Here is a 25,577-nt window from a genome sequence, read left to right on the forward strand (position 1 = left end):
CCTCAAGCTGGACCAGCAGACATCCGAAGGTAAAGACACTTTTTCCAGGCGGGTCCAAGGAGGCAGACTTTCACTGCAGCCTTTAAAGAGACGCAGGAAGGTTTCTCAGCAGGGATGCAGAGAAGGAGAGTGACTACCTGAAGCCTTTATGACTAGCTCACTTAATTAATAAATCCACAATAAGCACCCAAACCGGGGCACATGAAGGATGGGTATTTTCTGAAAACAATACAATAATGCTTCTCCTAAACATAAAATAGATTTTGGTCTATTTCGGTGTCTTTTCATATTGTGACATCAGACATTTTGATTAACTTCTGCATCATTAGAATGAAAAACAGCTGATTGCACGGAAACATGCCATGCAGAATTATCTGAATACACTGAAAAGCACAAAGACCTTTTCATGCGTCAACTAATTCAATGAAGACACCAAGAAAAAGATAAATAAGATAAGATATGAGGAATCCAAATGTTGAGAACATCTTAAAACTCTTAAACTGCCTGCAACAGATAGATTTGATTGCTTAGAGGCAACATTACACCTGTCTCCCGACAGTTAGACTGCGTAACGAAACAATTTGCAATGCAAAGTATATTAGGTCATTTCCCCGAGGGAGGAAACCAGAGTGGAAACAAATAAAACAGAGAAAGTGAACAGCCAGGGGAATTAAATCAAAGTGCTGCACTTATTTGGAAATTAAATAATAAGAACAGCTCAGGCTGCATGTTTGTACCGGACACTGGAGGTTCATTTGTGATGAATAAATAGTTTCTATCATCTTGGATCATGAGCAAAGTTTCCCCAACAAGCTGATCATATAAGTGGTTACATTTAAATATTTATATGAGAAATATATTTATAAAATGTAAATGTGAAAACTTACTTTGAATGTCCGTCAGTCAGAAGCTCAGTCAGTGAGGAGCTGCTTCTTCCAAACACGACGAGGACGACAAATACAGCTCAACTGTCCCTGCAGACACAAGAAGCGTCAGCTTTTAAAGAGTCAAGGTGGACAGAATAAACCACAACATCCAGCCACGCTTTTCAAAATAAAGTGTAACAATAAGCAACCATTACCTCCTTTACTTCCATGACTTGTGTGTAATTAACTGCCTAAATAGTTTAAATGTACTGGGAGCCTTCTGAGCAAAGACAATCTTTTATCAAATGTGTTTTTTGTTTTGTTCTGCAGGTGGAAAAAGTACATAGATCTTTGACTTAAAAGTAGAAGTACCACAATGTATACATACTGTGATAAATGCAAGTAGAAAACATATTGCCTGAATTATAGTCAGCTGGTAAACTTAGTATTAGTTTGAATTATTATTAATTATTTTTTACACGCTGCTGGTTAGCTTGTGAAGTTAGCCCTCAGAAATCAATAAAGTTGTAATATATAATAGCCTATTTATTTGATTATATCTTGTATTATTAATCGTAATTTACAAAGTAGGCAGTTATCAAATATTTGTTGTGGAGTGAAAAGTGAAAAACTTGCATTTGAAATAGAGTGGAGTATGAGTACACAATTAAGTAGCAGAAAATAATATACTCAAATAAAGAACAAGTACTTCCAAATTGTATTTACGAACACAAGTAAATGTACTTTGTTACTTTCCAACACTGTTGTTCTTTCTAACCCATAAATTACTATTTAATAGAATATGTATAATTCAGAAAGAAAAGAACATAGCCAATAAAAAAAAGTAATAAGAAAACTTAGTATTACTAGTGTACATGTTTTTGTGAATCAGCTCCGTTAGAGCAAACCTGGCAGTTTTGTTTCTTGATTTTATTTTGAAGGTGAAATCACCAGACATCTGGTCCTGACATCAACTGACTCAACTTGACGCATTTTCTTTTATCTTTTCCACCTCAATTTCCTAGGAACAGCGGACTGACGCCACCTCCATGAGCAAAATGGGAAAAGCCTGTTTAAATTTTTTTTTTATTATAGATTTATAGATTTTCGCACCTGACAGACTGAGTGTCAGAGATGTGTTTAAAAACAGAGACGGGTGAATGACAGCCTCTTTCAGTCAGTTACAATCAGGGAAAACTCCCACACACGTAAACAACCTTCTACTCTCAGAGGGGGAATTCCCTGATGCTCCTGTCCTTACAAAACCTGAATCTGACATCACTTAGTAGCAGTAGGAGAGTCTGTGCTGCACAATTTTATCATTCTAGGATGTATTTTCTTACGCTTTTGAGTCCATTTCATGTTTTTGGCGATGATCAAGACAACCAAATCGGTGACATCACATGACATGAGTAAAATGTACACTTAGCATGTTGTCCTGTCACACCGAGACTAATTACTGCAGGTGTATGCTGTCAGAGGAACGGCAGACTAAACGTTGAAATAATAGAAACTAATACTCACCTGTATTCCTCAGTTCCTCCCATCGGACCCTCGTCATCACTGAGGAGTAACTCATCTTGGTTGCATCAATCCAATCTCACAAAACATAAACCAGAGTCCATTCATGTTAACTTGTTAACAACTTTTTTTATTTAAAAAAAAAAAAAAACAGCATACATTAAACATTTTGCGAAGGGAATGCAAAGATGTTAGCAAAACCTAGCATTGTCCCTCATTTTGTCATTTTATTTTAAATAAAAAAAATGTACAAAAGTGCTTACATGGTGCAAATAATGAGAAGTAAAAGGTCTATAAAAGATGAAAGTAAAGAAAAAAAATGTACATTATATCCAACTTCTAAAAATGCAGCAGAGCAGGAGAGATGCGACTATATTACATAGCAGTAAAAAATAACCCAAAGCTTCTCAAGAACGGTTCACTAGGTAGTTAAACCTCACGCAGCAGGACTGCACTGTCTGTTAATACGGCCCGTAAATCAAACATACCCTATCACTTAGCATGAGGTTAATAAATATTGCTTAAATAACCCACAATGCACTTGGGTTTCTGTTTAAACAGAGCTATTAGTTTGACTACAGAGCTTGTAAATTCTCCTCTCAAGCCTACTAACGGTTGCCACTGGCATTGATTATGAGACATGTTACAGGTGATAACACAATAAATCTCCCACTGTGTTGCTAATACAATCACAAATTATTGTGAATTTTGAATGGCACTTTTGTCAATAATACCGCTAGATAACTTGTTTGTAACTCAGTCCATAATGTCCATAACAGCTGTCATTGGCTCTCCACTTTGTGCTCATAACGGTGTCCTTGTTGCTTGTGATGAACATGTTGCTGGTGATGAACGTGTTGCTGGTGTAAGGCTACTCATGAATCCAGACTGAAGAGGCTCCTCTTTTTACTGACCTGTCGATCCCGTGATCAGTAACAAAAGCTCCCAATAACTGTTTTAAACCAGTTTCCCTCGACACAGAACCTGACGTGAACGTCTGGAGTTTTCTCCCAAACAAAACTGAGGCATCTTATCCACTTTTCTCTGGGGGAGGATCAGTAACTGTTCTCATGACCTGCTAAAATGTAGAGGTTGCTGAGGGCCGTGGGGTTGTCTGTGGGTCGGCTCTGCAAAACTACCACCCTACAAAAAAAAAAGACACAAAAAAAAAACACAGACACCACAGTTAGAACATCACACAGAACTACTAAAAGATGGCGGCCGTGGTACCTGTTGGAACATAAAATTAAGGCTGCAACTTAAGTTTATTGTCAACAAGGAAGTTGATAGGTTTTATCATTTACTATAAATCACATGTCCATTAAGGAATACTTCAACATGTTGGGAAATAAACTTATTTGCTTTCTTCCTGCGAGTTAGATGAGAAGATTGATATCACCCATATATGGTATCAATTGGCACTAGAGTGAGCAGCCGGATAGCTTAGCATAAAGACTGGAAACATCGACCATTGTTCTGTTCAAAAAGGTGACTTTTTTTTATAAAAACCCGACCAGGAATTTAAAAACACAACTTTTTAAACTTTGCTGTGTAAGAAATATAATGATGTATAACATTGTATCATTTGGTATCAATCATGTCATTTTACAACCTGTAAGACAGAGAATAAGCATATTCCCTCAAGCATCAAACTATTCCTTTCCTACAGATTATTTGCATACCATAGCTTTTTAGATAGTAGAATGTTTTTATTCTAGCTGCCATGCTGCACATTATGTCAGTGTTATTTTAAAAAGGTCAGTTATGTCAACGTAACTTTGTCTGTAAATAAATGGAAAACAACGGCTGCCTGGAAAGTAGAAAACCGTTTATCAGAGATTTATCCTTGAAAGATTTGACCGATTGCCAAATAAAACAAATGTCTCTCCAGAATGACAGATATTGACGAAATACTATGAGGTTAGGGGGCTGACTTTTGCCAATGAAATGTAAAAGCTTACTTTAAGTAAATAGGGGAAGAAATGCTGCTAATTTACCTGCATTAACAACCAATGTCAAAACTCAAAGCGTCATGTTAATGGTATCGATCTACTCAGAGGACAGTTCACGGTAAACCGTCCGCGTCTAACGTCACAGTCAGATCAGGACGTCAGCGGCTGCATCTTCAGATGCCATGTGGTCGTGATAGCTGAGCAGGGAAGCTACAGCCCATACTGTCCGTTCCATCAGATGAAATTACAGAGGCATGGAGAGACACTCAAACCAGGCTGGCAGTGCCCGGGCGGCGGTGAATAAAACATGGCGGGCTGGGCAGAGAGAGGCCTTGCTCCGGTGCCACAGGCATGGTGGCTTCATCGGGAGTCACTGACTGAGCTGGGAGAGCCTCACTGAGTACGCTCTGCGACCCTGTCTGTGTGTGTTTCTATACTGTATATGAGTGAGTGAGTGGTAGGGAGCTAAATCACATCCTACTGCGTCTGCAGCTCAAAACCAACAATCAGGACATCAGTAGAGAGTTTGAACGGTTAGTCGATTAACGATAAAAAAGTATCTGCAACTATTTTAATAGTATTTCCATAATTTTAGCCACTTTTAAAGCAAACTTTAACTGGTCCCGGTTTCTCAAATGTGAGGATTGTGAGGACTGCATTTGTCTGTTTTATGCCATTTATCTAGTCATTAAGAGAATAGCCCACCTGATTAATCAATAAGGAAAGTGATCATCAGTTGCAGCCCTGCATCAGTTAATGCAGGTTAATGGGGTTTTGTTCCTCTTATGTGATGGTTAACTGATTAACTTTGGGTTTTTGGACTATTGGTCAGCCTAACTAAACGATATATATATATATATATATATATAAACGATGTATTGACACATCTAAAACATTAACAGGGGTGTGACTAATAGCAAGGTGTCTAACATTTAACTTGGCCTTCAGCCACCAGAGCTACTGAAGCAACAAATGTGTGTGCGCGTGCGCGTGCGCGTGTGTGTGTGTGTGTGTGTGTGTGTGTGTGTGTATGTGTGATGTCAGGGGTGCCTTCAGCAACAGCTGGGTTTAGAGTCATCTGAAAGCAAAATCTTAAGAACAAATGGAGAGAATTCAAGAGTAAAAATAGAGCGAGGAGAGGCAGGTAGAGAGCAGCGGAGTGAGAGATGCACCAGAAGCAGCAGGCGATGAGAGCTGTGTGCTCACAACACAGCAGGTGAGCGGGTTGTTTGGTGGTTTGTTTGCTGGGAATAAGACCTGAAGGAGGACAGTCATAACACGGGTGCCTGATATCAAGGGGCTGATCAATTATACCAACAGCGGTATTGAAAAGACAGATAAACGGGGTAAGTGAGGAGGTAGCGTGAGACACTAGCTGTAATCCTGTTTGTTGATGAGGTGATGCGCCGTAGAGGCCCTTTGAGATTTTTGCGTTTGATCACTCGCCTGCACTGATGCAGCTCAAGATGGAAATATCTCTGTACCAACCTGTCAGATCCGAGGAGGCGGAAGACTCTGCTTGGATCACAAATCTCCTGGGTCACCTGGGGAATGAAAAGAAAAACACAACTGACAACTGGTTTTCTGTGTATCTGACGTACTGGTGGAGCCAAGGGGGCATTAAAAACACATGAATCAACAAGTATTTTTATACTATGAGAGCATACTTCTAAATCTTTGCCGTGGGTGACTCCTGTCTTGGCAAACACTATGTTTTTAAACCAATTGTATACGTCACGTTTACTGACACTGCACTCATTAGTTGGCCTTTCGGCAGAGACAAAACACATGACTTCTATGCTCAAACTGTACGGATCAATCACTCAGTTCAAATGTGGGTCCTCATACTGATTATACACATGCCCACTGACCATTCAAATAAATCTTATTTAAACAAGATGACCACACCCTCAACTATTTAAATGATAATACAAAGGCTGCTGTACAATTGTACTAAAATAAAATAAATTTAAAGAAATGAGCAGAAAACTTGGAAGATACAGACAATTTGGTCCACGACATGTAAAATAATAAAAGCTCACTTCAGTTTATAACAATTCTTTGACAGCAGCCATTTGGAAAATAAAATGGTGGAATTGCTCATATTGCAAGAGAGCAAACCAAATTTTTGTACGAGGGTGACCAATCCCGGATTAAAATTCTGCCTATTCTGTACAGTGTCTGCCCAGTTTTAGAGCGATAAAATAAACAATTGTAATTAAATTGGTTAATTTCTGTGTACATATTTAAAAAAAGGCAAGCCCAGTATGTGTTTTCAACTATAGAAATAACGCATATATAATTTTAGTTGATTTTATCTTAATAATAAAAAGATGATTATAATTAGCACAGCTGTCCTGCTGTTAACAAATCAAAATTACTGGCATAAACCTCTAGTAGCAACATTACTATTATTATTATCTAGTTGTTGTTTAGTGTATTTTGAAAGATCTGTCAATCAATTTCAGAGCCAGAAAGTTGCCGGCCTGTGTTTGGAATTTTGGTGACGCGGTGACCGTTTACATTGGGATCACTTGTTGTGTCTTCAGCAAAAAAATGTCTTCATGTTTTTGAACAGACTGCAGGTAACCGAGTGCCGTCTCTCGGGACTCTGTGTCACCGTGTACAATCCTGGAGCTGACTTGTCTGAGACACAAGATGCAGCCCGACACTTTGCGGTGTACAGAACAAAAGGCCCCTTCAAAACGCACTCTCACGGGTTGACATGTCATGAAAAGTTGCCGACAGATGGGAGATAGTCTACGTGTGACACCTGCTAGGTGTAATTTCTTGGCCTCGGGAGAGATCTGATCTGTTTAAGTCTAAACGAGAACAAGGTCTCGGGTGTTCAGAGAAGCACCCGCCAAAGCGGGCACGGATCAACAGGCCTGCCACTTGAATGCCTTCGCTTTTGGGAGGAATCATAACGAGACAAAGGCTGAATTATTTAGTGCTGCTCCCTGACGTGTGACAGGTTTCGTTTATGATTGAGCATGAATTTTGCATGGCAGCTGACATTTCAAAAATCCTTGCTGTGGGAGAACCGTCAAGCTGGGCTGGTTTCACCCGAGTGCCACGGGACCACGTGTGACACGGCAAGCTTTCAAAAAGGGGGGCCTCGATCGCCGTATCACTTTTCATAAAAACAGAATGCTTCACCTCCATGTGATCTCTTGAACTTTTATTCTGCTGCTGGGCACCACTCGTGATCAGGTTCACATGGAATCCCTCCGTGAAAGGGGGACAAATTCATTACCTCGCCCTGACACAAAGACACCGTGTCTGGCTTCACCTGAGGTCTAATCTCCTGGGATCACCTAAAGCATGTCGCAACGCATATAAACAGCCAGCTCTCAGAGCCAGAGGTGTTCTCGTGTGTAGAACAAACAAGCTTACATTCAGAGAAGTGACAACAGCTTCTCCTCTTTTGTCACTGGCAACCCATTAAGATGTACTAATCTTTCATTTTAAAATGTTGTTTGTCATGCAGCCTTTCAGACGAGTGGAAAGAAAACGTCCAAATTATACATTTAAGTGTATATTTTACTACTGTGAATTCTCCTAAATTCACCAAAGGTTATAACCAGATAATGCCTCACTTGCATAAGCAAACATAAAATTCCATAAAACTTGAACTAATTATACTCTTCTTAAAGTAAACTGGGAAAGTTTGATGGTGGTATCTATTAGTTAAACATATTTTACCCATATCACTTGGGGTTCCTCCCCTGAAGAGGTGAGGCTAATATACTTTAGATATACTATACTACAGATGCAATACAATGGTATAGTATCAAAACGAGACGTTTTTGTGAATTTGTATTTCAATACTGTAGTCATATGGTCAGACTTTTTATTTATTTTTACCTCGTTAGACTTGAAGCTCTTTCCTTGCATGCCATGTTTCCAGAAGGCCAGGACGCTGTCTTGAAGGCACACTGTCAGAAAAGAAAGGTAAGAGGCCATGTGTCAAGGAAGCCACTGAAACACTGCCAGCTTCATGAAGAGGAACAACGTGATTCATTTTGAGTTTACAAAAAGCCCCATTGTAAATGTAACCTGCAACTTTGCTGGATATGAAACTACCCTTTTCTGTCATGCTGGGAGTTTTTTGGTATAATTCCCTTCAAGGTAAGGATGTTTTGTTGTGAGGTATTACACAGAATAACTTGCAGCACTAAAGACAGAGTGTATAATCCAAGACTTTGTCTAAAACCTTACCAACTGATCCGATACAGAAATCAAAGCTGAGCTCAGATGCCAGCTTCTTGTTGGACTTCAGTCTGCCCTGGAGATTAACAATCTTCAAATTTTCTGGGGAGAGAAACAATAAAAGGCTGTAAAAATTATGTGGCAGAACATAGATACATCCATCCAGACTGTACATAAGACGCTGCGCTTGTACAGATTCTGGTCCAAGCTGATGAAGAGATTGTACTTACGGTCTAAACACACCAATACTGTATCTCTCTCCAGCTGGGTGACGTGGATTGCATCCACCTGCTGATGAGCTGTTGGAAGGAAAAGGTACAACATTAACAATACTGTTCTAGATCATGGCCATACCATCATATACATATATACACACACACACACACACACACACATATACATATATATATATATAGATAGAGAGAGAGATAGAGAGATAGAGAGACACACACACAGTCTATGCTTTAGACTAGTAAGTAAACAAAAAGCCATGCCATCTAATGTTATGTGCCTGAATGTTCAAACTGCACAAAAGCCACAAAGACGTGAGGCTGCCATTGCATTCTGAGGAGTTTACTGCTAATAGACAACTTGTCTTTGTATTGACTTCATGGTGTTCATCTCCACAAGACGAGTACACACTTGACCTACTTGTTCCAATCTCTGTGAACCAGGAGGAGCAGGAGTTAAGGTTGATGGTCTCAAAGCGGACCACCTGGCCTGGCTCGCTGCCTTGGCTGATGGCCACACACACTAGAGGATACTCCTGCTCTGGGACCACCAGCATCTCAAACACTTTCAGTGGGCTGGGAAGAGGGAAGTCGAAGTGCTGCAGGAGAAAGAGAGCACCAACACATGGGGTTTGTGTCAATGGGGTTCTGATGTGTAAAGCTAGTGGCAATTTTGTGTTTTTGCCACACAAAAAAATAATCCGAGTTTCAGAGCAATGGACATTTCCAGCTATATTATAAAATGTAACTACAGATGGGCTCCTCAGAGATAATAAATTATATATATATATATATATATATATATATATATATATATATATATATATATATATATATATATATATATATATATATATATATATATATATATATATATATTATAGCACAACCTTGTAGTAAAATCACCTAGTCTTACTAGGGAAATTTGTGGAAGGTCATTTAAGTTGAAGATGAGAAAAGAAAATAGTCAATTTACCTTGATAAGCATAAACCTCTGCATGGGCTCATACCACTGCAACAAGACAATTCCAGACTGCAGCGCTCCACACAAGTACTTGTGGCCTGTATACGGATTTCTCACTGTGAAATAGAGAACACTTTCACGAAGTGTAGCTTGATTGTACTATGTAGGTTTATAAACAGAGTATGTGGTCTAAGAAAACGTATAATAACATAAAAGTACATTTATTCAAACCCCACTCACATTAACGCACAATATGAAAAGTCATGAGGGCTTACAGAACAAAAACATTGCAGCAAAGTTAAGTGGGACACGCCCAGAACTGAGATGTTTATCATGCTTTGACACAGTATAATATGATGGAAGGGTGAGTAAATAAAATAAAGGGGTTGGGAGGCAAAGGCCACTCACCAATGCAGCACTTGTGACAGCTCTTTGTGTCGGGGATCTTAGTTGTCAAGGCAAACCTCCTGAGGAGAGAAAACAGTCAAGTTGCTGTGACTTAAAAGAGCTGATGACGTCGGCCAGTGGTTTTCCTTTTTTTCCCCTACCACTGCAGTAGTTTGTCAAGGAGGATTCTGACACATGTTGGTCTCACCTGGGTAAGATTTTGTCTGGGAAGCGATGAGTCTGGAACTGAGCAGCCAGGCCCGGCTTCTTCAGCTGCTCAAACAGCCCGATGAGATTGTGAGAGTACAGCTGGAAGGTTTTCCCTGCAGCAGAAAAAAGTATATTCAATCATCAGCTTCATGAGTCAAAGCTGTCAGTAGTGGAGCAGCAATCAAAACCAGGCGTAAAATATATTCATTTTAAATATGACAAACAAGAACTGGGTATACTTTTCTACACGTCATTTCAAACATCCTTTCTGATTTTCCTTTACACATTCTAGATCCATAAAGCAGGTTTCACATAGGTTAGATGTGAGCATGGGTAAAAACAGAAGTGTGATGATGATGTGAAGCATGATTACCTTCTGATGAAGCCAGTTAGTAGAATATCAAATCAAGCCAGGCGAGCGGAGGAGGATAGACAGTGTCCAAGGGAAGAGGAGAAGAAAACAGAGGTTACCAAGGGGCAAACAGCTGACGGTAAAACCCAAACTTTCTAATCCGATCCTCTACATTTAAGATAAAAAAACAACAGACCGCACATCCGTTTTAATACAATAAACAAACTATACTTGCTAGTGCAGCTATTATACATTGTAACCTACAGAGACCAGTATGTCTCAGTGGAACAGGCTGACAACGTTCATAGAGGCTCTGATGACAAACATAAGAAACAGTGATTTTACGGCTGCAGCTATGGAGTGACTGTCTTGCCCTCAGGGACAGCTAGTTAACACAAGACAAAGAGGCAGCATGTTATGACAGTGGTCAGTGAAGCAGGAGGCTGTGAGAAGTCCATCACTTACCGGATAAAGACATCAGGTTGTTGTTGATAACGTAGAGCCATGTACACTTCCTTGGGAACAGCTACATATGCAATAAATAAAAAAAATCAATCACAATATAGCTGGACTCTAGTTCTCAACAAGTGGAGCGAGAAGGGGAGAAAGAATATCAATTGACTATTTAGTCCCCTCCTCCGAACAGAAACTGCCCAATCACAGCTCAGCCCCTATATGTAGTTACAGTTACTTTGTAGTGCGAGCAGATCTGTTTCCAAAGAGTTTACTAACTACATTCATTTGTGGAGTTACACATGTTTTTTTTTTTAACTAATCCAGGTTATAATAATTGGTTTTAGATTGATTTTAGTTCCTGTTACCTGCTCCATTGTGGCCTCATGCAGCTCATTAAGGTTCAGTGTATAGATGCCATCCTCCGTCCCAAAGATTAGGTATTGATCTAGAAGAAAACATTTAAAGAAAATTAAGCTTTGAACTAAATAAAAGATGTTTGTGTAACACGCTTGTTAAAGGGAGCTTTACCTTTGGTGTCTGGATGAATCCATGATGTGGCACAGTTGATTTTCAGTGGACAGCCATCAAACACTTTAGAGAAACAGGCTCCCATCTGAAATGAAAAAAGCAACATGGCTCAGAACAGACAGCCTCTGGCTCAGTGAGGCACTGAAATGTCAGCCAGGGTTTAATGAGCTGAAGCTGAGCTGAAGCAAAAGCTCTGTGGACACAAAATATCTACAAAATGTACAGCAGCAGCTCAGACAAGAGTTTAATGACAATGCCCATGAAACTAGGCCAGCAGGGAAGAGTGAAGGCTGCAAGGGACAAAGCAGAGTATTCACTCACCAGTACTTTAGGAGTGGGAGGAAGACCGTTGATAGCTGGTTTCTAACGAGGAGCAGAGGAAACAATGTAAAAAACACAAAATAATGGAGATGCAGAACACACAGACAACACGGCAACAATTACTTTCAATTCAGCGGCTTAATTTAGCTTCAGTCTCAACAATGAGCTAAACAAACAACAATATAGTGTTTTCTTTTGTGTGTTCTGTCAAAGAAAATTAAAGTTTGACATGAGTGGATGCCACAAATCCCTCTTTAACTCAGTGTTTGGATCTGACAAAGGGAAAAACATCATATTTGAGGTTTTAGTGTAAGGGCAGCCAGCCGTTGGAAACACTCCAAATATAAAATAATAGACTCTAAAACCACAGATGAAATTCTACTCCTAAAACCCCATGAAACTAACAATGAGAAGTGTGTCTGATCACGATTGAAATAAATGTTGCAACGTAGTATATTGTGGAGTATCTCCAGACTCACAGGAAAATCCTTTTTCTCCTTCCGGTGCTGTCGGTTGGGTGGCATCTTGGGGCTGCCGCCATTCACACTGTCATCCGAATCATTATCTGTCATGAGAGAGCAAGCAGATTAAAATTACATTTGTTATATAGCTATAAATCATACTGTCAAAAACCCAGAATCTAAAAACCAAAGATCAGATGCATTCACATCAGGCTCCCTTACCTTTACATTCAGATTTACTGAGAGCTTGTGAAAAAATAAAATAAGTTCTCATTTAGACATCCACTTGATGTAAGACTCCAATGAAAGACATATGAACAGATACATATGTGTAAATATCTCTGAAGACTCACCGGGATCAGAGGCGTGAGACAAAAGACCGGGGCTGCTGACGCTGACGGAGAGGAAATCTGGAGGCGAGTGCTCCACCTTGTTGCCCAGGTGCTCAGGTGTGCTCTGTATGCGAACCACCTGGCCCGGCCCGTTCTCAGAGTTCGGGAACCTCCGAACTGTCAGAGACCTCTCGTCGTTAAGACCGAGCTCCTCTGACGAGCTGTTTAATCGTGGCTGAGCGGTAAAAAGAGTCAAAACAGTTTGATGTGAATGCAAAGCACAAAATAAGATTCTAAGTTAAAAAAATTCATACAGAAAAACATAATATATCATTTGGGGGCTCACCTTTGGAGGCAGAGGAGGAGGAACCCCTGGCTTGAGAGTTGACCTGAAATTTAGGTTTTTTTCTTTTAAAGATGTAAACGACATCAATTCATATATAGGTATGACACCCATGTCCATAATGCATTATAAACATACTTATGCGCTATATGATTATACTGCATATAGTATATGATAATAATGTATCAAACTATGGGAATTACAATACGTTATAATTCCAAAAGTGGTAGGATACATTACAAGTCATGTGTAGGATTACTGTTATAAGGACTTATGAATATGCATGACTGCTCATAACTATTATTATACAGGGCTATATATTTAAAATGTCTATAATACATTACAGACATAGAATTTGTTACCAATGTTTTTATGTCAATCTTCATGCAATGAAATCACTCACAGCTCCACTTCTTCAAAGGCATCTTCAAGATGTGCAATGTGTCCCCTGCAGGTGAACAAACACAGCGATCAGTGTGGAAAATAAGACTCAGGAGCTCGGGAGCAGTGTTAATGGCGCAAATGTTTACGTAGAATCCCTCCTTAGAGAAAAAGAGAGCATGACTCTAAGGAAATGAAGGGGGTGTATTCGTTCAAACCTTAGAGAGCTTCAATTCCAACAAAAAACAAAGGCATTTAATTTCATCACTTAATATGTTCACTATCGTTGTTAGTTTTAAAAATTAAGCATTTTTGATGCAGTCTCTTTGTTATCCATAGAACTAGAGACAAATCCAAGTGATGCAATTTTTACAAAGTTCTTTGGCTTGGAGAAGGTTTAAAACAGCTTTATTGTACAGCCCTGTCCATGCAGGGTTAAGTCTGAGCAAACAAGCTTTTTATTTGAATGCTACAGTATTTCCTGTTGTCCTTGTGCGTCACACTGTTCTACCTGACCGATTTTCTCAGACTCATGTATGCAGCACAGTTTTTATCTGCAGCTATCATCACACCACGCATGGTGAATGGAGGGGGTGTCACTACAAAAAGGGATAAGGAGCAGGCGAGGGGTGGAGTGGATGACGGAGGTTGGGTACTACAGCACACACAGTGTTAGTGTTACCGTTGGAACAATTCGTCCTCAACGCTTTTGAGAAGACTCCTTCGTGGGACAAGACGAGAGAGAGCCCGAGATAGCCAAAAGAGGACAGAGAGAAGTGGAAGGAGAAAAACAGTCAAAGCACATTGAACAAGTGAGAAGGAGCTTACAGGCCAAAGCAACAGATCAAAGTGCAGATGAGGAGAGGGAGATCATGCACAGACACAGGTTAGCTCTGGTGAATAAGCAGGTTAATGTGAGAGACAGTGAGGAGCATCCATAACAGAATTAATTCAAACTCAGATTGCTGAGCATCATTTATATGCTTCAGTCAGCCTTTTGATCAGAATTCTTGCTTTCTTGAACTATATGTTGTTACTCAACCCTGCATTTTATTTTCAATTTTAACAGACTCCAAAGACACACAACTTAAACAATGTATTAGTTTCCTTTCTCTAAATGAATTTAGGGATGCATCAATCTAATAAATAAGACAGGTCAAGAGAGTGTGAAAAGAGAGAGGAGGGGTAAACGGGAGCAGTTCCCGTGACAACAGTTTCCATGGTCCAGTTACCTGGTTGTTATTCCTCCCTCCGCAAAGGGACTCCAGGGGGAAGGGAAGTCATTATCTTTACTCACATCCTGTGGAAAGACGCACATGCACACAAACAGAATTTCAAAAAACGTAATTCTTTCATTTGTAGATTTTTGTTTTTTTGACACTTCAAAATGAATTGTTTACAAACAGAATTAGAAAGTAGCACTTCAGTACTGATTGACTAAACTGAATATGATTATCACCATTTCAGAATGAGCCTCAGTTTCCTTCCGGAGAGGTGGTTCAAACTGGAGCTTGTCAACTGTAAATGACAAGAAATGGGTTCAGTTTTGTATTTTCTTTTCTTTCTTACAGACACACACACACACACACACCTTTGGCACTAGAGGGCATCAAAGGCCAACACGTAAAGACACACAAAGCCTTTGGAGTAGTACTCATGTGCATTTATGGCAGGCGCCTTAGAAAACACTGAACAAAAAAATCACGTGCAAGAAAGAATGAACCAACAGCAGATCAACTGCTTCCATTGCAATGTACCTACCAAAACAGCACAGAGGTCCTCCACTGATTTATTAGGATACTATGTGAATATTTGGTCTGGAGCCTAAAGACTCGTCGGCCACCAGAGACAAACACAGATTACACTTGACCAGATCTGTTCACTTTGGGAACATATGGGTGAAAGAGCATGAAATGCAAACAAATCATGGAACAGATTCCTCTTAGTTTAGGTTTGAGGTCACATTCTGACAAACAGTTGACCCCACAGAGGAGACTGGTTTAGTGTCCAGTATAAACAGGAGTGATCCTGCTGTAGGTATGAAGGCAAAATAAATCAACCAACCTGCCAATAAATACTCCTACATAATCGGCTTCTCATTAACAAAGAAACTTTGTATTCAAGAATTCAGACCACAGATATTTCTTTCATAGTGTGTGTTTTTCTGCTTGAGGTATGCTGATAATGTGGAGGTGCTGCAGTATTTAAAACACAGATAACAGCGAGGAGGTGAGTAACTAACAGACGGCGATACATTTGAGAAAGTGAAGTTGAGGAATCAGGTGAGACGTAGGAGTAAAACTTCATTTTGTTGTTAGGATACGATTAGTCATCCACAATGTAATTTGATTTCAGTCCGTCTGACAGGAACCAAGATATTACAAAATCCAAACTTCATTTCAGCTAAATAAACTGTAAGTAGCCACTACATGCAGATCAACTCACCTTATTAGTGCCACTTAAATCTCAAACACAATGTTCTGTTATGTGCTACAACATAATCCTAATTCTCAGGCAGTCTTGGGAGTGAGCTAGGGAATTGAGCAAACACACACTGTCTCACTACTCTGTCACTGACCTGCGTCCCCCCTGTGTCCCTCAGTGAAGCTAGGACTTGAGCATGGCCCTCCTTGGTCTTTCCCATTGTTTGCTTCATGTAGGAGGGAAAGTCAGATGTAATTGTGAGAAATATAGATACAACTAAACAGGAAGTGCATCTGGTACAATCACAGTACGAACAAGCACAAAACACAAAGGAGCACAGCAAGTATCGCTACAGATAAATATTACAAGCAACCAACAAGGACACTTAGCTCACCACTGGACTGTTACTACATCAACCCAAAATGATGAAATGAGAAACAGTCAAACTTTTGACATGAGACACAACACAGCGTTCAACTTTATCTACAACTACTGACAACACAGACACACAACAACTTCCCTGAAGGGTTGTAAAATAATAAATGTATTGAATATGGATAGAGAGATGGATCCTCTGCCAAATCCAGTAGTATGTTGACCGAGAACCAAATCCCTAAAGAAGCATTCATGACCCCTTCAGACAAGCTATTTCACATTATTAATTTAAATAAAGATGTGGGACAGTTAACTAAATGGACTCGACTACCTCCATTCTCTCTGCCGTGAATCCCCCGGCTATTTTTATACACACTACCACATGCTGTGGTCTGGAAAAGTGCCAGCCAGTTCTGCAGGATTAGTGGGATGACCCTCTGACAAGCCGACGAGCCTCTATCAACCTACACGGCCAGGCTGACTGACATGCTGACCAATGACAGGACAGATGCACAGCAGGGGTTGGCCTTCATCTTGGTGATGAGTTTGGGCTTTTTGTTTACTTACAGTCCATCTCTGAGCGCGTCCTCTCAGCTCTGGCTTGTTTATTGGTGGAGCGGATGGTGTGTCTGACTGCAGAGAGGGGCTGAGGCAAAGAGTGACAGAGAGAACGATTTAAAGATAAGAAAATAGGTTTTGACAGTGGGAGCAGCGCTTGACAAGACAAGTGCAGAGAGTAGGGTGAAGCACCTTCAAATTATATAACACCAACGCCATATAGCCTGGAGTAATTTAGAACAATTAAGACATTTCTCTTTTTAAATAATCTGTAGAAACAAATCCTGTAACCTGCATGTCAAGCTTCTGGAGAACTGAGAGATACTTTTTGTACTGTGTCTATGCATCGTCACATTATTATGCATCCCACAGACTGGTTGTTTGCAACAAACTCCATTGCTTGCAGTCAATAGCCTTCAGGCCTTTTTCATTCATGGGGACCAAGACAGTGCTACTGCTGTCAGGGGGAGAAAAGCACAATGGTCTTTCAAAAGGCACTCGTACCACCTCTTTGGCTGTCACGTAGATGTGATGTTGATTCCAGTTGGAACAATAATGTTGGTGGAGAGAATCAAGAACAGGGGGGAAGGGAGCTTAAAGGGAACATGAAAACAGACTTCAGCCAAGATCACCTTTTTTTAACCAAGTTGCTGAAAAAACATGGTGTGCAAATATTTACATTCCCCGCTGATAGAGACTCTTTCAGTGTTTGCATGAAAGTCTGTTTTACAAGCAGATCTGGTTAAATTGGACAAGGAATGCTTGTTTTTTTCCAATCATGTTGCTGTTTTTATAACTTACATGCAACAAGACAGTCAAAAACAACAACAACTAGGGCACTTTCTTTTTTTTATCTTTCCGAGTATATATATCGTTGCAAAGGTTGTCAATGTGTCTTTCTTTGATCACTTCTTTGTAGGCTGTGTAGACTTTACATGTATTTCTTAGTTTGTCAAAGCAATTGAAAACTTCTCACAGTATTGGTGCTATTTTAGATGTGACGGAATCAGATATTACCTCAAGATCATCATCGTCCACCTCACTGTAATGCTGGTGGTTGTCTGGGTTGTTCATCTTATCTAGGAGATCAACAGCGAGCCTCCTTGTCAAACCCGTCTGGGCTACATACACATGCTGCAGGAAAAAGGACAAGATTGTAAGTTATTATGAACTGATGCATAATTTGACAATAGTTTACTTTTAGTCTGACTTTCTTAAATTTGACACACAAGGTCCATTGAACAAGGAACATCAGAGGCTTTCACTGTTCTAAAGTAATTTAACCCCCTGGATTAATAATCAGATTTCTGTACCATTTGGATGAGACACTTTTCCTCAGAGACATGCAGTGAGTTACTGATGATATCTTTTCAGAAGCAGCAGAACTGGGCATCTTAAAAGATAGTTTGTTTTGGAATATGCACACAGGCTGGAGCACCAGCCTTCTTCCTCTGGACTGAGGCGTTGTTGACAATATTTAAGAGAGTAATTGCTAATAACTTAAGCCATTCGGGCCATGATCTTACTCTGACACACAAAGCTAGAAATTCAGCCAAACCACACAGAAGCTCATTGGGACAACTGAGGTTCTCTACTTCTTTGTTTGGCAATGCAATATTCTACTCTCAACTTAACTGTAAATAATGAAACACAGACAGGACTTTTGGCTACAATGCTTGTAAATAGGTTCAGGCTAAAAAACAGTAATGCATTCTTTGCTGCAAACATTTCAATCTCCTATCTACCATACAGTATGCCTAAGCAACCAATAAGAAACATTACCGATAGAAGTTTTTCTGCAGTGGGCCTCTTCTTTGGGTTCTTTGTCAGAGACACTTTGACAAAGTTATGGAAGGCAGTGGACCTGTGGAACAAGATGATTTTTTGTTTTAATGCAATAGTTGTCACCATTTTCTTCGAAGACCAAAGTGAAAGGTATCATGAAGCAATTTTAGAGCAGCACATTGAATACTCTAGGGCAATCACCATTTGTTTTTGTCTTTTAGCTTCGGAGGCTGGAAGCTGCTCTTCGACATCAAAAACAAGGCCCTATGGAAAAACAAAAAATAGACTCAAATTGGGAAATATACTTCAGTAAGACTGAATCCTATTTTCATAACAGCCTTAACATAGTTTGAATGAAACCGTCTGACCATTTAAGTAATGAAAAAACCATGATGAAACATGGCAGGAACACAAAAAGAGAAATGTAGCTTCAGAATCATCTGAGGAAGCTCTGACTGATCCTTTTCTGAGGAAAGAAAGACATGCCTCATTGGGTGTAGGTCAAACATTGGAGGCTGCAGCTCGGCCAGCTCTATGGACGTGATGCCAACAGCCCAGATATCACACAGCTGGTTGTAGCCACCGTTCTTCTCCACAGCAGCTACTTCTGGAGCCATCCTACGAAAATTAAGGATAATAATTCAGTGACGACAGGTTGGTTTGGGGGTCCTCTTTGAAGAGAAAAACAATGCTGGTATTAATAATGAGATACCCTGGTGATCTATGTAGGAAAACTCCTACTTTTCCCCTTTTGACAGGGTGTTTAGATTTCAGGGTCAGTGACAGAACACCGGCCGTGGAGCTGGTGATGATTCATTGTCTTACTCAAAAACACTTCAGCTGCTGTGAGAATTTTTACTGGTATCTTTCAGGGGGAAGTGTCTATCTAACCACTTCTACATGTTGTCACCACAAACTAGATTCTGTTAGATAAAATACATGACACAGAAAGCTGACTAGAAAACGTCAGCGTATCCGATTAAATGTATTTAAACAATGCTTCTTAGAATATAAAAAGAAAAAAAGAACCCCCCACAGTGTTTTCACCTATTCAACAAAGTCAAAGGCCCACTGGCTCATTTAAGGATGGTGAAACACTCACCAATAAGGTGTTCCAATGAAGGACTTCCTTTTGGCAATGGTGGCTGTTATTTTGGCTGCAACTCCAAAGTCAGCTGTAACAAGGATTGACAGGATTTTTCAGATTATGTAATATCCACATACGACTGAAAGCTATAAAGGTGTTCAAGTCCTTGAGATTCAAGATGCTAAAGAGCGACTTACCTAACTTCACATCTCCGTTGACTGAAAGAAGTATGTTAGCACCCTGTTCAAGAAATACCATAAACATTTATTTTACTTTGAGAAAATACATTCAAGAGACCATAATAATATTTTAGCATCATAAAACAGAGCTGAGCTGCTGTGTGCCAATCATGTGTAACAAATTCTCAGTAACATCTGGTCTAGTTGAAACATTAACTGCTGATCTGTTACTGATCAGGCTGCCTAGTAAAGGTGCACCAGTATCACAGGTTTTTGACAGTCCCACTAACAGTGTTTCTGTTGGCGGTGACTGACAGTCTCTCTGCTGGCATCCTGCAGTGAGAGTAGAGGAAACAGGAAGTGCTCGCTGCGTAGCGCAGAGTAAAGATAACAGGTCCAACCCTGACCTTCTGTGATACACATGGAACTGAGGCTCCAGTCTGGGTGCATGCACCAGGCGTGATCAACTTCAGCTCAACCTCAAAACCGCTCTAAGTGACACCATTGGTCACATGCTTTCGAGTAAGCAAATCCCCAGCTACATTTTTCCTGTGACTTCAGTTCACACCTATGCCGCGCTGCTGCATCAGAAAGAACCTGACCTTTGGACTGCTTGAGGGCCAACAGATGCATTTGCAGTGCAACTGCTGTTTCTTTTTTGTCAATCTCACACCTCTCTTTTTCCCTCCTGTTCTCTCGTGTTTTGAGATTTGTTGCTAGACTTTTTTTATTGTTGTTCTGAGTCTGAGTTGGCATGAGGCAAATTGTCTGCATGTGGCACAGAAAAATGGGCATGACCAGGATAATTCTAAAAGGTTAAAAGAGAACAAAACTCAGTAGAAAAGATACGATACCTTAATGTCACGGTGCATCTTGTTCTTGGTGTGCAGATATCCCAAACCCTGTGAAGGTGAATGAATGTATTCAGTAATGAGTTAAACTAAAACTTAAAACATAACAATAAAAAAAGAAGTATAATTACCTGTAAAGTCTCTCTGGAGACATATGCTATCTGAAGCTCCGAGAGAGGTCCCGTCACTGTTGAAACACAATTTCATTCCATTTTTGCAGGGTAAGGATTTTACAATGTATGTACAGTATTTTAAACCATTTTATGACTGCATCTTACATACAAAAGCTCACCATGATAAATGTCCTGCAGAGATCCTCCACCACAGTATTCCATACATATCCAAAGCTTCTCTCGACTGATGAAATCAGAGAACAATTATCAATTGAGGAACTTCTGCTCTGCTAGTTAGTTATATAATAAAGTGCGTTTAGTTAAGTATCCACATATTTTGTGATTAAACATAATTAAGCAGCACAAACATTCTACAAAATGTGTCTTGTTGAACAAGTTAAGCTGCACTAATCAGCAAGGTGAAAAATAAACAATGGTTCGTGCTTCTCTCGGTGAACTGGATATCTAAGAGGGGGGAGTACAAAAATGATGTCATACCTTAAATAAAAAGCTAAAAATACCACCAGTGTGACTGTGATGAAACGTGGACACTTGGCCACTGGAGGATATGTTACATTTCAGCTGGACGTGGAAATGATTTTAGGCCAGGAAGCCGGTCTGAGTGGAAACTTGAATTCCCCCAAATAAAATTGTGGTTCTTCTAATGCAATTAATGTAGTTTTATAATAATCAACGCATGGTGAGTCGCTCGTTAACATTTTACAGTAACCATTTGTGCTCTATGCGGCGAGACTGTACAAGACATGCCTGCTGTGATAAGACATGCATCTCTCTGGACTAACAGCCACATAAAAACAGATCAGAGGCTCATATTCCAGTTAAACCTGCTGGAAGTCTGAGGCAGTGATGGGCGGACCAGCCTTACTTCCTCTCAGAAAACAGCTACAAAACACAGGCTCCGTTAAAACAGAAGAGCTGCGTCCTGGCACTGAAGGGCCTAGTCAGCACCAGGCGAAAGGTTTGAGTCACAATTTCACACACACAGGTGTGACTCAGTAGTTACATACGTAATGTGACTTTCAGGCAGCGGCTCGTTAAATCCTTTTGACAGTAATGTAAGAATTTCACAAATGTTATACCTTGAACTGGCTGCGAGAGAGGAGCAAATACGGAGTATAAAATGACAAAGCAGGAGTATTTTAAGCTGGCTCTTACCAGAGGTAGCTCCCAAAGTAGGCCACAATATTGTGGTGCATGCATTCCTTCACCATGAAGATTTCCTGCTGTATGATGGAAAAGTCATCCCCTGGAAACAGAGGAAGAAATCACACAGACAAAAAGTTACAGTTTAATTTTCTGCTCAGGGAACTGGTTCTTTATAAAATTAGATATTTTCCATTCAGAAATGAACCCTTAACAAAATGATTGTGGACATGAAATAACATTTTGTTTAATGATTCATCATAATATCAGTAACACTTGAAAAAAGAGAGTCAGATGATACAAAAGTTGTGCACACCATACACATTATGTTTTAGAAAACACTTTCCACACACGTTTGCCAAACTTCAAACCACAGAACAAAATCTTCCCATATTTCCCTCTGACTAAAATGTTACATTTTTCGTCCCTCTATAAAAACAGCACATTATTAAACAGCCAATACCAATAGAAGAGAACACCTTGTACTTTTAAAGTTTTTGTAGTATGGGCTGCTTTCCAGTTCAGCAAAGCACTCTAACACATCCGACAAGTCGGAAGTAAGAAGAATAAAATATGTAAGCCCAGCTGCTCCCAATTGTGCCGAGACATGGTCCTGGAATACATTAACAGGAGGTTAAGATATGCCAGACTGCCAGCTCCAGAGCTCCATCAACAGACTGTCATCAAAGGCATCAGTCCAGATTAAGCTCATTTAATAGATACAATCTCTGCAACAACACACACAAAAAAGCACATTACTTTGAGTGAGAATTACTGTGAACAAACCATTTGTTTTCTGCATATGGTCAAGTGTTTAAATTCTGCTTATCTCGCATGTAAACAACTGTATTTATTTGTCTAAATTCTGTTATAAAAATCAACTATCTCAGAATTTGCGTCAAGCTTTGGCCACTGACACCAGCTGTGGCCTGAAGACAAAGAGAAGTTGTTGACCGGCACTTTACTCCACATAGCTCGAGACACTGTAGTGGGTGGCTTGTAGTCTAGCTGCCCAATTAAAATGATACTAGTGCATTTGAACTCTGGAAGAAAACATCTCTGGAGATACATCCTAGACCACAGAGGCATTTTTTTTTAGCACACAAACAACGTTCTTACTAAGTGAAAAGAGAGGTCTTGTTTTTTTGTCTGTCTAGGAGGGGTTAGGCTCTCTCACGTGAGTGTCTGAATTAAAAAGGTTGGAATGCCAACACGTGCATAACTATCCAGCTGATAAACCACAAACCAGCAAATTTCCAATATCTTTGAAGTGATCCACGCCGACTAATTTGGGTATTTAGTTTCATCAGAAGGCTTTAGATAATGTAACTATTAGTTGTCTAAACTACATAAAAGAACCACACGCACCAGTGTGTAACTATATCCCTTGTGACCGTGAAGTTAATCTGAGTGTCAGGTGGTATCTCATAAAAGAAAACTTGTTCAATCATGAAGGGGAAACAAATCACATTTAAAGACATCAGTAAAGAATTTATACGACAAACTACGTTTTTTTACTTTTTAAATTTCTCTCAATAGACCTTCATCATTGTCCATTGTTGGATACGTTGTTTTTATTGTGCCGATCCCTCAAACATTGTCTTGCTGCTGAAATACTCACTAGTATCAAAAGCATCAACGGTGTTCTAATCCACAGATGAAAATAGCCCCGAACAAATACACTGTTTACGACTGAGTAATGTTGACAAAAAAAGCGTAGTGTCTGGCTATTTTAGGAAATTACTGCGCAATTTTTTAATGTAACTAGATACATCTGTTACTTTTAAAGATGTATGTCTTAAAAATGAACCAATGGGTGTACGGTTGAGTGCAACTCAGAGTAGGAAAGTCAGAAAATATTTAGAGACAGAGTTACTGATGCCTGATTTTGGTCTTTTTGGGAGATTTGTTGACGATAACATTAAAAAAAGAGAAGAATTTAAATGACCGTATCCTTAAATCAAGGGAAGGAGACATGTCCAAAACTTTTTTTTGCACAGCTGAGATGTTGATTGTGCAAAAGGAAGGGAAGGGAAAAATTGGCTTTCGGTATGGCATGCTGAGTAAGCTCAATACAGCAATGTTAGCAACATCAAACAGAGACTTTAAAGTCACATTATTCACATATTAGCACAAAATAAAAGTCACAGACAGTAGCCAACCCTAAAAGAGTTGAGTGTAGTGCATCTGTCAGGGTTAGTGAGGAGTGTTGTTATTATTACAGTGGAGAAAAACGTTTGAAAACGGGATTTATTATTCTTGCTTGAAAAGTCATGCAGAGCGGGGCTCGAGGGGACGGGGCTTCCAGCGCTCACACAACACTCACAGCGCTCGCACACAGAGATCGCTGCAGACACGAGCACGAGCTTTTGAACGCCCGTCCTCGGCTTGCTGGAACAAATCTCTCCAGTTGATATTAATGATGACATATAGTCCAGTAAAGCAGCGGTTTGTAGGATCCAACAGTGTCTGAGTTCTGTTGCACACGGTCCCATCAGGCCACCTGATGCTTGTGTCTGTTCTTTTTTTTAAATATATATTGTTTATAGTTTGAAGTTAAAAGGTTTGAAGCTGTAGTTTGAAGACAAGTGTGTTGCGTGTATTTATTTATTTATATGCAAAGTATACTTTAAACAGTTAATATATTGTTCAATTTTAAGAAAAGGAATTTCCTTGGCAATAAAAAAGTATCGGTTCAGGCACCGTTTAGGCATCGGTATCGTTTTAAAACTATCGGTTTAGCACCGGTATCGGAAAAAACCCAAACGATACCCATCCCTAAACGTAACAGCGTTACAGCACATTACATGAATATGACAGAAATTGTATTGAATAAACGGCACTCTGCTGCATTAAAAATTCCCTTCAAAATAAAAGCACACAGGTTTTTTTGCCCATGCAAAGGGCCGTGACTGACTGAAAACGGGTCCGCGAATGACTGAAAACGAGTCCGCGATTTCATAGCTTTCAAGCAGTCGCGGGCCACATACAATGACGTGGCGGGCCGGATTCCGTGGGCCTCGAGTTTGACACCAGTAACAGAGTAATGAACGCCTCAGTCTCCCAGAAGCTAGTGCTCACACACAGCTTTAATGATGATGAACATGATAATCATTTTCCACGTTCGTCATTGTTTGCCACATAAAGCTCGAGAAATGTCCCACTTTTGGGGACTCATTAATTAGGCTACAATGACATATTACTGCGTGTGTAATTGCAGTGTTCTTTAATCCAGTGTCATTTCACAGGAGGAACGGGTGCTGATCACAATAATTTTCAACATTTGTTGACGGAGAGAAACTGGCTCAAGGAACCACAAAAATTTGAGCGAGGGTAATTTCACTGACAGGACTGTGAACTTGGTCAAACAAAACAAACATAAAGTGACAATCTTCTCTTCTTAGTGAGTTGTGGCAAAATAGTGTAGCCACTTCCTCTCAGACCAAGCGCTTCCCTCTGCTCTCTGAATATACACATCCTCACTTAATGCTTCAAGTTTCAATTCAGTGTGTTGGGAGTTATTCA

The 25,577-nt window shown here is 39.9% G+C and overlaps 1 protein-coding gene across 1 annotated transcript in view; it reads right to left on the reverse strand.

The window, feature by feature from the left end:
* Positions 1-2,502: 2,502 nt before the first annotated feature.
* Positions 2,503-25,577, reverse strand: part of map4k5 (mitogen-activated protein kinase kinase kinase kinase 5) — a 32,261-nt gene continuing 9,186 nt past the window's right edge. The window contains exons 3-33 of the mRNA XM_079220703.1: positions 22,065-22,155; positions 21,068-21,132; positions 20,907-20,962; positions 20,779-20,826; positions 19,943-19,985; positions 19,761-19,833; positions 19,145-19,276; positions 18,860-18,922; positions 18,656-18,737; positions 17,891-18,007; positions 16,883-16,961; positions 16,095-16,166; positions 14,976-15,034; positions 14,749-14,816; positions 13,539-13,583; positions 13,139-13,181; positions 12,814-13,027; positions 12,479-12,564; positions 12,000-12,041; positions 11,679-11,763; positions 11,516-11,595; positions 11,160-11,220; positions 10,341-10,455; positions 10,154-10,212; positions 9,758-9,861; positions 9,203-9,380; positions 8,782-8,850; positions 8,561-8,653; positions 8,207-8,277; positions 5,828-5,883; positions 2,503-3,530 (exon numbers count right to left, since the gene is read on the reverse strand). Coding sequence (XP_079076829.1) covers positions 3,443-3,530; positions 5,828-5,883; positions 8,207-8,277; positions 8,561-8,653; positions 8,782-8,850; positions 9,203-9,380; positions 9,758-9,861; positions 10,154-10,212; positions 10,341-10,455; positions 11,160-11,220; positions 11,516-11,595; positions 11,679-11,763; positions 12,000-12,041; positions 12,479-12,564; positions 12,814-13,027; positions 13,139-13,181; positions 13,539-13,583; positions 14,749-14,816; positions 14,976-15,034; positions 16,095-16,166; positions 16,883-16,961; positions 17,891-18,007; positions 18,656-18,737; positions 18,860-18,922; positions 19,145-19,276; positions 19,761-19,833; positions 19,943-19,985; positions 20,779-20,826; positions 20,907-20,962; positions 21,068-21,132; positions 22,065-22,155 — 2,537 coding nt within the window. The 3' untranslated portion in view covers positions 2,503-3,442. The remainder of the gene's footprint in view (positions 3,531-5,827; positions 5,884-8,206; positions 8,278-8,560; positions 8,654-8,781; positions 8,851-9,202; positions 9,381-9,757; positions 9,862-10,153; positions 10,213-10,340; positions 10,456-11,159; positions 11,221-11,515; positions 11,596-11,678; positions 11,764-11,999; positions 12,042-12,478; positions 12,565-12,813; positions 13,028-13,138; positions 13,182-13,538; positions 13,584-14,748; positions 14,817-14,975; positions 15,035-16,094; positions 16,167-16,882; positions 16,962-17,890; positions 18,008-18,655; positions 18,738-18,859; positions 18,923-19,144; positions 19,277-19,760; positions 19,834-19,942; positions 19,986-20,778; positions 20,827-20,906; positions 20,963-21,067; positions 21,133-22,064; positions 22,156-25,577) is intronic.

The sequence above is a fragment of the Taurulus bubalis genome, assembly GCF_910589615.1.
Source record: "Taurulus bubalis genome assembly, chromosome: 1".
Taxonomy (NCBI): Eukaryota; Metazoa; Chordata; class Actinopteri; order Perciformes; family Cottidae; genus Taurulus; species Taurulus bubalis.